Genomic DNA, 16,305 nt, shown 5'->3' with positions numbered 1-16,305 from the left:
TCTTTACACCAAATACCCTTCAAATCTTTGTAAAATACCATTTTTCTCATCATCATCATCATCACCTCATCTGAATCTCACAAAGGATATCCTCAATACCCGAAACCCTCAACAAGTTAAACCCTTTGAAGAATCTCGAGCCTTACTCAGCCATGTACCACGTCTTAACTGGCGCTGGACTTTACGCGAACGCCAGGTGTTTGATAAAGTTCCTACTCGAAGCCCTCTAAAGCTCTTTGAAACCCCACCGTGCTTGCCACATAATTTTTAACGCCCTTAACAGATTAAAAACATCGAAATTCACTCTCAATGTGTTGGGATTCTTAATCATTTCATTTTCCCAGATGGGTTTAATCGACGATGCATTTGGGGTTTATAGAAATATCAAAACGTTCCCTCAAATGCATGTTGGGCGTTTTGACTCTAGTTCTTTACGCCGTCGATCCTGTGCTCCATACCTTGACTTACGAGTACGTGAAAGGGCCTTCCATAAAAAACGTTTTCCTCGAATTCGGGTCAAACAGCGTTGTTCAAGAACGTTTAGCCGATATAGCCACCCAAATTGGCGACGCAATAGGCAAACTCCACGACTGTGGACTTGTTCACGGTGACCTTACCACGTCAAACATGTTAATCAGAGATAGAACTAATAAGCTCGTCCTTATCGACTTCGGTCTTAGCTTTACATCAACGCTCCCAGAAGACAAAGCAGGGGACTTGTACATGTTGGAGCGAGCTTTTATTTCAATGCATTCTTCTTGTGGGAATATGGAAACCAAAGAAACACAATGGTTTTGATCTTTGGGTAAATTCATCATATGGTCCTTTATCTATTATAGTTTTTTATTTATTTCATTTATTTTATTACTTTTGTTTTATTTTATTATTGTTTTTTCTTTCCCTTTTGATTTATTTAATATTTTTTATTTTATTATTTTAATATTATTATTATTATTATTTATTTTATTTCCTTTCATTTATTTAATTATTATTCCTTATCTAATAATTTTGGCTTTTTAGGGATATTTTTAATCGATCAAAGGTAATTAATTCAAATTGAATTTTAAGTTTTAATTTAAATTTTAATTTTCACAATTAAGACAACCGACAAATTAATTGGTACCGAAAGGGCGGTTCAAGGGTGCTAATCATTCCTTGACCGTAACCGACTCTCGAACCCGACACGTTTCTAGTACAACGCAGATCAAGTAAGATAGTGTCCAACGCACCTAAATTCGTTTTAAAGTGGTCGACGGTGACTCCAAATGACCAATCCACATTTTTAAGTCGAAACCCAATTATGGGGCTCACCAAAAGACAATTCCGACAAGGGTTATATGAATTACAGAATGGATGTTCAATATGTTCATTCCCAGTCATAACTTCCGACTCATTATTATCAACAACATCTTCATCGGCAGCGGCTGTTTCATCATCAAAATTCTGGTATTGACCAATATCAAAATCATTACACGTAGGGTCTGTTTTTTCTTCTAAAACATCATCAAAATCTGAGTATTGACCAAGATCAAAGTCCGGGTATTGACCAAGATCAAATTTTGAATACTGAATAGTACTCACAATTTTCTGTTGGCTCATAATCGTCTAACTGGACAATACGAAAACCGGAATTTGGTGCTGAAAGTTGATTGAGATTTGGATTAGGAAAAGTTTGTGGGTTTTGAGATTGTGTTTGATATTGGAAATGTGGTGAAACAAAATTTTCTTGGTGATAAAATTGTGGTGGAACCATTAAATTTTGAGGTTGATAACAACGTTGTACATTGTGAGAACCATAAACTGGGGTTGAAGAACTTAATTGATTACTACCCGCTACTGACTCAACTTCACTACTTCTAGGTTCAACAACATACAATGTAACATCATCTTCTTGCGAAACACTAATGTAAGCAATGAATCGTTCAACATCTTCATTGTCGGTTAACAAATAAACTTTACCTTTTCTCTGATAAGATTGCCTAAATCCACTTAGAGGCTCTAAATTCAATTTCTTTGCAACACGTAACATTAGAGTTTCATAAGTTAACTTTTTTAATGATAATTTTAGTTGAAGATTCATGGGTAAAGGCATATATTGTAAAACACCATAAACATTCTCCCATGACTCTCCAAAACACAAATATATCCAAACTTGATCAACATTAGATGATTTCATTCTACAAATTGTAAATTAATTTACTAAACAAACGAGCTATAAACTACATATCATCACTAACTTAGAGAAGAACATACATTTATTATGTTGATAGTTGATAATTTTGGATAGAAATCATTAAAAAATTATATAGAAATAAAATTATGTAAAAAAAATTAGAGATGGGAAGGATGTCGTTGGATATAGGAATGGATGTCGCCGGAGAGAGTGATAGATGGAGATGGAATGAGTTGCGATTTAGGGATTTAGGTTATGCGTTGCTGCTGCTGTGTAGTTATATACCCAAAACATTTGTGTTGCGAAATTAAAATTCGTGTTGCGAATTCGAAAATCGAGTTGCGATTTTCCAAATTCGCGTTGCGAATTCAGAAATCGAGTTGCGAATTTGAAATTCAGTGTTGCGAATTTGGAAATCGCTTTGCGAATTTGACTTCTGTGTTGCGAATTTGACTTATGTGTTGCGAATTACAGATTCGATTTACGATTTACAGATTCGTATTGCGATTTACATATTCGTGTTGTAAATTTGGAAACTGAGTTGCGAAATTGGAGTTCGCGTTGCGAATTTGTTGGTCATTTTCGCAAATCCAAAAAAAATTGGTTAAAATCGTATATTATAAGGCATTTTCGGTCACTGAAGTTATTTTCTCTTAAATAAAAGTAATTTATCAAATTAATGACAAATCAAGGTTTTCAATAAATTTATATAAGGTCAAGTCGATTTTAGGCCTAATCCTACCAAGAGTCAATGACCAGAGTAAACTGGAATCAGAACCAATGGTGATGTTTGGACAAAAAAGAAAGAACGAGAGTTTTATTGTTCATTGAAAAATACCACATACGTATATTAAAATTGGAACAAGAAATAGAAAATTGTTCCGTAACATTATTCAATAAAGTCTGCAACAAACAATCTACCTACAAATGAGAAGTCCTGATCAATGAAATTTGAAGTTGAGAGATTAGAGTTCATCATACTTGATATTGCCCAACTGGCTCATTAAGATAGCCATATCCATACCTATCATCATAGTATCCACCGCCGTCTCAATTGAACATTTTCGAGAAAATCCAACTTTCCCAGATTCTTGTACTTTCTTCATACAAATCTTGAAATCTTCATGGCAGTTTACGTCAATCACACCTTTAACAAGAAGAAGAAATTCATGATCGAGCAAATTACTGAATGTAGAATATAAATAAAATGATGAATGAGAGAATGGTTAGACTTTTTTTCTCAACGCATTCGTCGTGAATCTTGCAACAAGAGTCCAGATCGTCGCACGGTTTTTCTCCGAGACAGCCGGACCACCCTACGCCGCAATATTTCCCGTATCGGATCCCAAACGCTGCGTTAATTCAGTAATAAGTCACGAGAAACAAAACAAAGCAATTGAAGTGATTGGAGAGAATGAGAAAATGGAGATTACCGTTACAGTTTTCAGCCACGCAGGATCTGCTACATTTTATCTGTGTAAATTTTTTAAGAGTATGAATGATAAAAAAATCAAACAATGGGAGTGATCATTGGAATTATTCTCAAATTAATTGGGAACAAGATAAAGAGATGGGGTTTTGAGGATAATAATATACCTGGGAATCATTATTGGTAGCAGACGCGGCCGAGACTGCGAGGAAGAGAATGACGACGGGAAATGTTTTTAGGAAACGCACTGCACTGGGCACCATTCTATCGCCGTTCGGTTGTCCCATATGATAGGCCTTTTCTTCTTCTTTCCATTGTGTTACACGGTTTCGAAAAAATAGTTCCTTTCAAGTGAGCGTTCGAAATTACTTCAACACCCCTCCTAAACAATTGGGAGCTCCGTTGGCACCTATATAATATTGGATAAAGTACACCACTGGTCATTGAGTTTTAGAGTGTGTTTGTTTGCTGTAATTGGAATTACGGAATTGTTTTTTTTGAATTCTCGTGTTTATTTCACGTAATTTGTTTTTCGGAAAATATTTTCCCGTATTTGTTTCACGTAATTCATTTTCCGGAAAATGTTTTCCCGTGTTTGTTTCATGTAATTGATTTTCCGGAATGTAATTCATTTTCCTAGTAACAGAATTTCATTTGTGTTTTCTGTAAAATGACTTACAGATTCATTTTCCGTAAGTCATTTTCCGAATGTTTCACTTCAAATAATAAATACTTAAAATAATTTTATTTTATGAATTTAATAATAATAAAATATTTTAATATCATTTTCATCAAAATACTATTTATTATTTTAATATTTATAATAATATAATATATTTTTAATATTATATAAAATAATCAATTATATTATAATAATATAAGATATTATATTTTTATTTTAATAATATATAATAAAAATCTTTATGTATTTAATAATGAATAATATTATTTATATATTTAAATAATATTTTAATAAATATATTTAAAATATAATAATTAATATTTTTAAATATAATATAAACACTTACTTTAATAATAATTAATATAATTTATAATATTTATTCACTAAAATATAAAAATTATTTTTATTAATAAAATTATAAAAATAATATTTAATAATAAATAAATTATTTTAATATTTTAAAATAATAATATTAAGTTTTATGATAAATAAGATTATTTTTTATATTTAATATTTGTAATAAATATTTTTTTAAAACTCTTCAACTAATGGAAAAAAGGTTTAAATAACATCTTCCAAACATCATAAAACGTTTTTCAGATGTTTTTCAGAAAAATGTAATTCATTTTACGGAAAACATTTTCCGGAAAACGTTTTCCAGAAATGTAATCAATTTTTCAGAAATTAAATTCATGTAATTCATTTTCCAGTTCCAGTAATTCAAATTCCAGTAATTCATTTTCCGAAAAACCAATTACAGCCAAACAAACAGACCCTTAATCAAATCATTTTTTATCATGTTTAAGTCTTAAGTTCTAGAGTCACTCTTTGATCCCCATTTCACTTACCACTAATAAGAGGTTGATTATCTTTCTTATGTGAGAATCTATCTCGAAAATAATTGGGATGAATAATTGTTATTAGAAAATTTTATTTCTTTACTATTTTTACACTTTACATATTAGAGTTATTTAGTTTTTTCTAATCCTATTTTATCATTGTAATTTTAGTTAGTTTTTTTCTATTTCTCCGCTAAAAAATTTTCATTAAAAAAGTTATTTAGAGCATTTTCATTGCAAATCTAGTTTCTCTACACGCAAAACATGGGAGATGTAATAAATTTTGACTTATTCTTTTTATTTAATTTTTTATTTATTTACTTTATATATATATATTTTATTTTCTCCTAATTTTAATATTTATTTATTTATTTTTACATTGTTTTATATATATATATATTTATTTATTTTTTCATTTTTCATTAATATTATTATATTAATATTTTTTATTATTCTTTTATCATGTTTATTTTCGTTTTTACAATCAAATACTTTTAACTTTTTAGAGATACTTTCAATCGATCAAAGGTAATTAATTCGGATTGAATTTTTGAATTTCAATTTCAATTTTCACAAATAAAGACAACCGGAAAAATAATTGTACCGAAAGGGCGGTTCAAGGGTGCTAATCCTTCCTTGGCCGCAACTGACTCCCGAACCCGACACATTTCTGATACAACGCAGATCAGGTAAGATGGTGTCCAACCCACCTAAATTCGTTTTAAAGTGGTCGGTGGCGACTCCTAATCCATTTTCCCAAGTCGAAGCTCAATTTTCGGGCCCAACCGAAAGACGGTTCTAACAGCTTGGCGACTCTGCTGGGGACAGGTAAGTGAGTCAGGCCGAAATTAATTTTCGGTTGTCTTTTTTAGCGAAAATTACAAGTTTAAATTTTAATTTATTTATTCGATTCTTATTATTTATCTTTGATTATTTTTTTCAAATAAATAGTTGTACTAACATTTTTTTAACGATTTCAATTTTTTCAAAATTGTCATCTCTATCTCTATACCCGAGCTCTGAACCCTTTTAAGTGGGGGTGAAATCGACGCATTCGTGGGAATTTATTCTCCGTATGGGCCTAGCAAGTAACCTTCGAGATTCATATACCTTATGTCTTCGTGTGAATTTATTCTCCGTATGGGCATAAGGGAATGTATCCTCTCAAGTTTAACTTAGTCTACATATGCTTGTAATGGGCTTAGGACTAAGGGTCTGGCAAGCCCAAAGGGGCACCAACAAGGAGAACTCGAGTACCTTTTTAGAACCTAAACTGGGAGACTGTAGGGAATTAGAGCCCACCCCAAAACCTCATTTCAAACCATAGGATGCCTAAGTTATTTCCTTCTTTACTTTCTGTTCAAAGTATGCGAACTAGACAAATATGTGGTTAGGATTTGTTTGAAATTAGCATACGGGATAGAGATCATGTCCGAGTAGGAATAATAAGCATATGGGGTAGATACATGTGGGGTAGGATTTTTCATTTTTATTATTGTTTTGATTTACCTCACTAACTCTTCTTATTTTTTATTCTCTTTCATTTTGTTTTCATCATTCGCTTCATTTAAAAGAGATGTTGATCCACCAAAAATATGTTTGTTAAACATGAATAATCTACATTAATGGACAAAGGGGTTGTAATACAAAAGATGAAAATACAGAGGATATTCTACAAGGCGACTTTGTGTCACATTCAATCCAGAAGACGTGGTGCCCACAATTGGAGAGTATATCACTCTGCTGCATTATAAAGGACGCAGAATGAACCGGGTCTATATCAAGCACAATGAAAGTCTATCTTTGAAGAACTGACCGGCAGAGGTTACAGGGGCAAGATGAAGGTTACTGATCTTGGGAGTCCCTCCAAAGACAACAATGGCAAAACGATAGCTGAAATTAGAGACCATTGCTGACGAATTCAAGAAACAGACAAATGAACTTCACATAGTTACTATCAATTGAGGGCTTCAATGACGTATTCGTTGGAAACAGGTTCAATAAAAGATAAATGACAGAGATGCAGTCATTCGAGACTTCTTGGGCCAGTACAAAAAGTAACTCAACATTTACACAGTTCATCTAGAAAAGCTGGAGCAGTTCGATAGGTTATGCAGAAGACTAATCAACATATCAGAAACTGTCAATATATTTTTGTCTCTTAAAAGATAAAACACTTTTGTCCCCAATAAGGATTATTTCTAATAATAGACACATTTTTGGATCAATGTCTCAAACATTGCATGCATCATGCATTCATGCATATTTTGCATTATTTTTCTCTTTTTTATTACATTCACATGTCTCATAAAAAATGAGAACATTTCGATCCTATGACATATAAGGAGATTTACCAACAGTTGTTTGACGCACATGTGGTGTCACCATATCCAGAGAAATCCATGAAGCCCCCGTACCCCAGGTAGTATGATGAGAACGCTCATTGCGAATATCATAGCGGTGTCCTCGGGCGCACTATCAAGAACTACTCCACATTCAAGATAATCGTACAAAAAATACATAACAAGAACTAGATCGACTTCAACAACTTGGGGGCATCCAAGTGAGGAAGATCATTTCATAATTTGAGGCATTCTGTTTGAGTGTGTTTTTTCCATTTTTTCTCAAGTTTTTGTAAGAACATTTGAATAAATTTATGTTACTTTGATGATGACGAGCAATGAATCACATTTGCAAACTTACAATTCTTTGAATATCAACTGAATTAAGAAACTCCGTAAATGGTTCAAAGTTAGGGATCTTTGACAAAGTAACATGATTTAAAACAAGGACCTTGACCTTACCCAGAATATACCCTCAAACACCGTACCCTACTCTTGCAATTAACCAATATAACCTTTTCCTTTCATAAGGTGCGGACAACATGGAGCATTCTTTTGCATATGACATTACTATACTTTTTATTTAAGACGTTCAGTGATGATAATGATCTTCACAAATGGAATAGTCGAGTAAGTAAATCTAGTTTAAGTCAGTTTCTTGGAAATTGAACTCTAAAAATGAGATTCCCTGACTTTTAACAAAACCTAGACTATGACAGGTTCTTCTTGACAAACTTAAGAAATTAAATCCGTAAAGCTGAGCTATTCCACTAAGGCAATTGGTTATAGATGAAACTTGAAAGCCCTGGCCTTATGAGTAGATTACGTTCAAACCATGACATTGCTCAAACACTTGGTAATTCGGTGTTTGCTCCACTACTATTGTCCGGTCGAAGACACTGTGATGAGATGAACCCTTCAGTGAACTTGATAAAACTGATTATAATGTTAAGTTGTCCCTCTAAAGCAATTGGTTAAACGCCTTGGCTTTATGGATTCAGCTAGCTAGATAATGGCAAATTAAATCAAATTTATCTAAGGAAGAAATTTTTGGTAATGATGGACTAAGGGAGTTAAGGAACACTTGTTATAGTCAACTACACACGAGCACTCAAGAATTACATTTTTAGACCGATATTTTTTGCACTGCCTTTGTTAGAGGAGCCTACAAAGCTTGAATAAATGGAAGATTTCAGAGGACCGAAATAAAAGGACTAGTAATTGATCATGCTAGTTACGTCATTTTGTCCGCACCCAATTGAAATACCAAAGCATATTGCGATATTTAAAAAAAATGACATTTTGGGTTACCGAAACCTTAGAAAAGATGTCAACCTAAAGCCAACTCATCCATTTGAACATTTGTCAAAGAGTTGTAACTCTAAAAGCATTAAAAGAGCTCTTGATTCCTTTGATATTCTTTGAACTCACGTTTACAATTTGATTCAATTGCGAACAATATTTTACAACAGTTTTTCCCTCCTAAAACAAGAAAAAGGCGAAAAAAACATTTTCACACAGAACAGTCTCAGATATGAAGGGTCTGTAAAGCCCAAGCTTGAAAAAGGATGGGGCACGATCGATTCCATAGACCAGATTGGCAGATAAAACATGGTACTCCAGTCCAAGAGATAAAACATAATTCATTCATGGTGCATGCATCTTAGACATACCTAGGTGCATCACATTCATCATTTTAGCATACAAGATTCTTGCAGCTTTATGAGTCAAGTTTCGACTTCAGGATGAATGATACTCGATCCGTAAGCGCTTTTAAAGAATGATGGTGGTTGCTTAACTCAACAGTGAGAAGCTACACCTCAACCGACTAGAAAAATCTACAGATATCATAGTCAATTTCAGATAGGCTCGAGAACCAATTCAGAACAAATCCAGTTCAGCTCAACTCAACAATGAACAACATATTTCCAGTTAATGTCTTCAAGTCAGATTTCAATTCCACAACAGAAGATATCCAACTGTCAGAAGTTATCAGTGGACTTTCCTGTAAAAGGGAGTAATTCAAAGATTATTTCACTTGGTTCAGACCCGCTAAGAAGAACCACCTGAAGAACTATGACCGGCTTAGACCTGTGAAGGGAAGCCATTTTTTTAAAAGACAACATTTACAGCATAACTCAAGGCTAGAATGGTTATCTGTGACCAAAAGACCTTTGAGTTTGACTACGCTCAGCTCCAAGGCATATCATTTGCAGAATAACTTAAGTCGAGAAGGGTTATCTGCTAAAGACCCTTGAGTTTGATTACACTCAGCTTCGAGGGCACATCATTTACAACATAACTCAAGGCTAGAAGGGTTATCTGTGACCAAAAGACCTTTGAGTTCGACTACGCTCAGCTCCAAAGGCGCATCATTTGCAGAATAGCTTAAGTCGAGAAAAGCTATCATCCAAAGACCCTCGAGCTCGATTACGCTCAGCTTCGAGGGCACATCATTTACAGCATAACTTAAGGCTAGAAGGGTTATCTGTCACCAAAGACCTTCGAGTTTGACTAAGCTCAACTCTAAAGGCGCATCATTTGCAGAATAGCTTAAGTCGAGAAGGACTATCTGCCAAAAACCTCGGGTTTGATTATACTCAGCTTCGAGGGTACATCATTTACAGCATAACTCAAGGCTAGAAGGGTTATCTGTGACCAAAAGACCTTTGAGTTCGACTACGCTCAGCTCCAAGGCATATAATTTGCAGAATAACTTAAGTCGAGAAGGGCTATCTGCTAAAGACCCTCGAGTTCGATTACGCTCAACTTTGAGGGCACATCATTTACAACATAACTCAAGGCTAGAAGGGTTATATGTGACCAAAAGACCTTTGAGTTCGACTACGCTCAGCTCCAAGGCACATCATTTGCAGAATAACTTAAGTCGAGAAGGTCTATCTGCCAAAGACCTTCGAGTTCGATTACGCTCAGCTTCGGGAGCACATCATTTACAGTATAACTCAAGGCTATAAGGGTTATCTGTCACCAAAAGACCTTCGAGTTCGACTACGCTCAGCTTCGAGGGCACATCATTTACAGCATAACTCAAGGCTAGAAGGGTTATCTGTCACCAAAGACCTTCGAGTTCGACTACGCTCAGCTCCAAGACACATCATTTGCAGAATAGCTTAAGCCAAGAAGGGCTATCTGCCAAAGACCCTTGAGTTCAATTACGCTCAGCTTCGAGGGCACATCATTTACAGCATAACTCAAGGCTAGAAGGGTTATCTGTCACAAAAGACCTTTGAGTTCGATTTCGCTCAGCTCCAAGGTGCATCATTTGTAAAATAACTTAAGTCGAGAAGGGCTATATGTTAACTGAAGACCTTCAAGTTCGATTACACTTAGACAAGAAGGGCTATCTGTCAACAAAATCATCGAGTTCGATTCCATTCAGCTCGATGACACCTCAATCACTTTACTGTCCGGCTGTAATCGAGGTTTTCAAGTCGAGAAGAAGACCCGGGTTAACCGTGCCTCAGTGACAAGAAAACCATTTTCCGACAGTATAGCTTAAGTCGAGAAAAGTTATCTGTCAACGAAAACCTTTCGAGTTAGATTTTATTCAGCTCGAGGGCCTATCAACAACATGGTGGAGTCAAGAAAATATTTCTCAGTCGAGTTTTTAAACCAAAGTCTTTAAACCAAGAAGAAGACCGTGGTTGACTACAATTTGGTAACGAGAAGCCACAACCCAATTCAAATTTTGAACTACTGCTTTAATTCCATATCATTTCAGGATGAACTCGACTTCACGACAGAGGGGTCGTCCGTAGCTTAATTCGACAGGGAGTTATTCTTATACCAGAGTCAATTTTTCAACTCCACCGAACGAAAATTTGTGTCATTTTATCTTTGTCCTAGTTTTTGTTCCACAAAAAAGGATAAAGAGGAGCAACTGTCGACACACATTTTCGTCCGACTTTTATATATTAATTTATATTAATTTATAACATATAGTCAATGTGTTATTAATTATGGTATATAATGTATATGTATTATGTTATATAATATATACATACTATATTATATACTATAATTATATAACATGTATTTTATTATTATGTATACATATTAATTTATTTTTTCATTCATTTATAGAATAAGGCCAAAACCCAAATACAAGTGTTACACATTCAAATCCAGCAGCCCAAGTACAAGTGGAGCCCTACAGACCCCGGATCCGGAGCCTGACCCGAGACCCGAGTCCATTGAAGTCTGACCCGAAATAATTAGGTGTCATTTCAGCCGCAACTCCTTCCTTCGAAGACTCCTCGCCCGATCTGGCCGTTTCCAACAAACCGAAATTCTCGGTACCCACTCAAACAGAAGAACAACCAATTCAGTAATTTCAGTCCTAATGGGAGTCTAAAACTGGATTGAAATCTAGCGCTATAAATATTCATGGAAATACACAAGAAAAAAGATGAGAATTATACATAGTATTCGGGGAAAAACACAGAGAAATCAAAGGGGAAATAACGAAAACGCCGTTCGTAAGCTTAATCATCCGAGCTGCTCACAGAAAAAGAAAGAAGAAATGGAAGTAGTTCGATCAAAGAGGAATTACAGTTCCAGCTAAAGCACTTGAATCTTATCTGGATCTCAGAAGATTGGAAGCGAGAGAGAAAAACGTAGAACCAAAATCAGAGGAAGGGGCAACGATTAGGAAAAACTAAGGGAAGGAAAGGACAAAAAATAAGCGTGGAGGATCCAAAGCCAGTATCTAAAAGCACGAGGAGTGGCAAAATATTTTCATTGCAAGTCCAGTCTCTCTACACGCAAAACATGGGAGATGTAACAACTTTTGACTTATTCTTTTTATTTCATTTTTTATTTATTTACTTTATATATATTTTTCATTTTCTCTATATATATTTTTCATTTTCTCCTAATTTTAATATTTTTTATTTATTTTTACATTGTTATATATATATATATATTTATTTATTTTTTCATTTTTTATTAATATTATTATATTAATATTTTTATTATTCTTTTCTCATGTTTATTTTTGTTTTAACAATCCAACATTTTTGACTTTTTAAGGATACTTTCAATCGATCAAAGATAATTAATTCGGATTGAATTTTTGAATTTAAATTTAAATTTAAACTTTTGCAATTAAAGACAACCGGAAAATTAATTGGTACCAAAAGGGCGGTTCAAGGGTGCTAATCCTTCATTGACCGTAACCGACTCCAGAACCCGACACATTTCTGATACAACACAGATCAGGTAAGATGGTGTCCGACCCACCTAAATTCGTTTTAAAGTGATCGGTAGCGACTCCTAATTCATTTTTCCAAGTCGAATCTCAATTTTCAGACCCAACCGAAAGTCGGTTCCGACAAACATAAATTCCAGCTTAATTCTCCAATGCCTACCGTTCATCCTATTTGAGTTTCACCAATATAATAGTGTGGATGATTCGTAGAGTACAACGACTGCAGATGCGGCGTGCAGGAGCCAACTTTGAACGGTTTCTTTCGAGTATTCAATATTCCCACGACACAGTCTTCACCCAAATTTTGTTTGGATCCCGAGAATTTATTTGATATCGAGAGTCGAGACACTTAAGAAAAATGGAAATTCTTAGAGTATAAAAGAAAAAGTCAGTGATCGAACGGCCTAGATTAGAAGATTCTTGATCAAAAATTGGATATATAATAGAATTGAGTTCAGGTCCACTAAACTCGTCAACAAATTAACCTTTTCTTTCTCGTCTCTTACAAGAATCTACCATGGAAGAACGCGTGTTCAACTCGGACTCGTAAGTTGTCCCAAACATGTAATAACCGCCTAATATTCCGACCCAATCTGACCCCAACAGACAGAAGTTCGTCTGTTCTGTTTTTATTCTGGTATTTGTTCCCCTAAAATACTGTTCTTTGTGCGAGAAATCCCTGTATTTTCTCTCCATATTTCCGGTTCTTGAAGGTGTATGCTGAAATGGAAAAGAAGGGAGAAGAAAGAGAGATGGGTATGTTCTTTGATGGGATCATAGAATCCATGCCTTTGTTTGCAAAGGAATTGGTTGCTGGCGGCGTTGCTGGAGGGCTCGCAAAGACCGTCGTTGCTCCACTTGAGCGTGTCAAGATTTTGTTTCAGGTAAACTTTGATACTTAACTTGATTAGTTGATTTCTTGGTTCTCGGCTACGAGTTTTGTTTTTTGATTCATTTTCCCTGATGGGTTTGCATCCACGGTTGTTTATCAAGGTTAAATTGACTTGTTTTGAACTATAAATTCGATGAAGTTCTGCTGGTGAAAGATCATTTGAGTTTAGCAAAAATGATCTTTTTTTCCTGATAATCTTGAACATCAATTGCTGATGAAAATGAGTAGATTTAACGTTTGAAACTCTATCAATATTGGTATTTTGACCCTTTACAATATTTGGGAATGGCTTGAATTTGCGAAGGTTGAACTTGCAATCGCAAAAGGGAACTGATTCAGTAATCTGTTTCAGACAAGAAGAGCAGAATTTCACAGCGTAGGACTTTTTGGATCATTCAAAAAGATTGCGAAGACCGAAGGAGTAATGGGTTTTTACAGGTGGGTAATATCCAAATCATTATACTTTAACATAGAGTTGGTTCTGAAAGTTACTTAACTTCAGTTGCTTACTTAGTTTATGGTGGATGTCTGTAGAGGAAATGGTGCTAGTGTCGCTCGAATAGTTCCCTACGCCGCACTTCATTACATGGCCTATGAACAATACCGAAGATGGATCATTGATAATTTTCCCGACATCACAAGAGGCCCTGTGCTTGATCTTGTGGCTGGATCATTTGCTGGTGGAACTGCTGTGCTTTTTACTTATCCTCTCGATTTGGTTCGGACTAAGTTAGCTTATCAGGTAAGCAGTTGAACATAAAGCTGGTGTAATTCAGCATCTTTCCTCTGTGCTACATAATCTGAGATCTTTCTGTTTCTCTGATCTTGTTATACTGGTTAATGCAGGTTGTTGGTCCACCAAAGATTAATGTGAAAGGTGTAGTTAACGCAGAACAAGTTTATAATGGAATTCTTGATTGTTTTTCAAAGACTTACAAAGGGTCAGGGCTCAGAGGTCTCTATCGTGGTGTTGGTACTATTTCCGACACTTGTGATGCTGCATTTTAACTCGTGTTTTGGTGGTTCGATTCTTTTTGGGATTTTCGTACTAATACGTGGGATTCTTTTCTCAGCGCCGTCACTTTATGGGATCTTTCCTTATGCGGGGTTGAAGTTTTACTTTTATGAGGAGATGAAACGTCATGTCCCGGATGATCAGAAGAAAAATATAATGGTGAATTTAGTGTGTGGATCTGTGGCTGGGTTGTTGGGGCAAACTTTCACATATCCTCTTGATGTTGTGAGAAGGCAAATGCAGGTATTTAAACTCTTTTGAATCCAAATTCATAATGAGAAGTGATCAAACCTGGAATTTTAATGTAATAATATTGAGAATTGTTGGTCGTTAGGTTCAAAGGCTCCTGGCGTCCAACAGTCCTGAGTTGAAAGGAACAACGGAAACACTTGTTATGATTGCTAAAAATCAAGGGTGGAAGCAATTATTTTCAGGGCTGAGCATCAACTACCTCAAGGTAGGAAAATTCCCTTTCCCATCTATGTTCTCGGACTTATGTGTGTTGGATACGGGTATGCGTCCAACATGGATATGTTCATTTTTACTGAGTTTTTTGTGTATTTGACGAGTTCTTGAAGGTTGTATTCTCATACCCATATTCAGAACATGAATGTTAGATACAAATAGTTGAAGAAAAATGAAGAGTTAGAATAAGTTTACCTTCTGTTTGCAAGCTTTTTATTGATAATTTTGTCTTCTGCAGGTTGTACCATCTGTGGCAATTGGTTTTACAGTTTATGACATGATGAAATCAAGCCTGAGAGTTCCATCCCATGATGAAGCTGCGATAGAAGTGGTAACAAATAAAAGAAATACCCAAACATCATCTCTCCATACATGATAATGAATAATATTCGATCTCGTTGTTTCTTGTATTCTCCAGCAAGGAGCTTTGCTTCACCTTTATAATTCTCATGTTATAATTGACCAAACCGGGCCATCTAACCTGTACAATTAAATTCATTTAAGCTGGAAAATTAGGGCTTCTATAGGTTCCATTCCCCCACCAGATAAATTTTGCAAGAGGTGGAGCTTGCATATGGGGTAATAAAGTATTTCAGGATTAGATTTATAAACGATGTACATAATTTGGAGGTATCAATTCAATAAAGAATATTACTGCTGCTCTCTATCTTCTATTCAGAAACCAATATCAGTGCCCTGTACTTGTCTCAGTTTACTGAGGCAAATGTTCATGTATGCATGTAAACTAATCTCTCTGGGTTCAACATGCACTCATGATTCATTTCTGACTACCTACAATAGTCCTGAGGACCTAGGTTTTGATGGACTGAGAAATATATATTTTTATATCAGAGCCCTGTTCATGTCTCAGTTTGTTGAAGCAAACGCCATGCATATATGTATGCATGTACTTACGTATACTAGTCGCCATGGGTTCAACAAGAAATATTCTGCAGCTGAATTGCCTCTCAAGAATATATTTAAAAAAAGCTCGGTTTTGTTGGGTAAATATAAACCTCATGTAGATAGACTCATAATTAAAGAAAGGCAAAGGTTGATAAAGACTTTATATACCACATAACCATACATTACATTAAATACTTCTAAAATTGATAGACATACCGCGACTGTTATACCACACAAACACATGAATAGAAAAATTTGGAGAAGGCCTCCAAGGATAGCAACTGCTGGAACAACACGAAGCTGCAAGAAGCGTTACAAGGTTAATATTATTG

The 16,305-nt window shown here is 35.0% G+C and overlaps 3 protein-coding genes and 1 long non-coding RNA gene across 4 annotated transcripts; 2 read left to right on the top strand and 2 right to left on the bottom strand.

Moving 5' to 3' along the window:
• The first annotated feature begins 360 nt into the window (after positions 1–360).
• LOC120166296 (EKC/KEOPS complex subunit bud32-like) lies at positions 361–798 on the top strand. Its single transcript, XM_039175588.1, has one exon. It carries the CDS (start codon positions 361–363, stop codon positions 796–798), a length of 438 nt encoding a protein of 145 aa, XP_039031519.1.
• Positions 799–3,113: 2,315 nt separating this feature from the next.
• LOC120166295 (probable phospholipase A2 homolog 1) lies at positions 3,114–3,865 on the bottom strand. The gene is made up of 4 exons (XM_039175587.1): positions 3,770–3,865; positions 3,607–3,646; positions 3,406–3,525; positions 3,114–3,320 (listed from the first exon to the last, which is right to left on the bottom strand). The coding sequence occupies exons 1-4, from the start codon at positions 3,863–3,865 to the stop codon at positions 3,139–3,141; spliced, it is 438 nt and encodes a 145-aa protein (XP_039031518.1). The 3' UTR covers positions 3,114–3,138.
• Positions 3,866–13,321: 9,456 nt separating this feature from the next.
• LOC120166270 (mitochondrial carrier protein CoAc2-like) lies at positions 13,322–15,734 on the top strand. The gene is made up of 7 exons (XM_039175570.1): positions 13,322–13,579; positions 13,940–14,025; positions 14,122–14,329; positions 14,434–14,560; positions 14,661–14,845; positions 14,937–15,059; positions 15,306–15,734. Exons 1-7 carry the CDS (start codon positions 13,421–13,423, stop codon positions 15,441–15,443), a joined length of 1,026 nt encoding a protein of 341 aa, XP_039031501.1. The 5' UTR covers positions 13,322–13,420; the 3' UTR covers positions 15,444–15,734.
• On the bottom strand, positions 15,225–15,606 carry LOC120166271. The gene is made up of 2 exons (XR_005519910.1): positions 15,504–15,606; positions 15,225–15,461 (listed from the first exon to the last, which is right to left on the bottom strand). It is a non-coding gene; the product is annotated as an uncharacterized LOC120166271 (long non-coding RNA).
• Positions 15,735–16,305: the final 571 nt, after the last annotated feature.

This window comes from Hibiscus syriacus, unplaced genomic scaffold, assembly GCF_006381635.1.
Source record: "Hibiscus syriacus cultivar Baekdansim isolate YM2019G1 unplaced genomic scaffold, ASM638163v2 tig00111634_pilon, whole genome shotgun sequence".
NCBI classification, from domain to species: domain Eukaryota; kingdom Viridiplantae; phylum Streptophyta; class Magnoliopsida; order Malvales; family Malvaceae; genus Hibiscus; species Hibiscus syriacus.
This window is presented reverse-complemented; position numbering and strand designations above follow the sequence as displayed.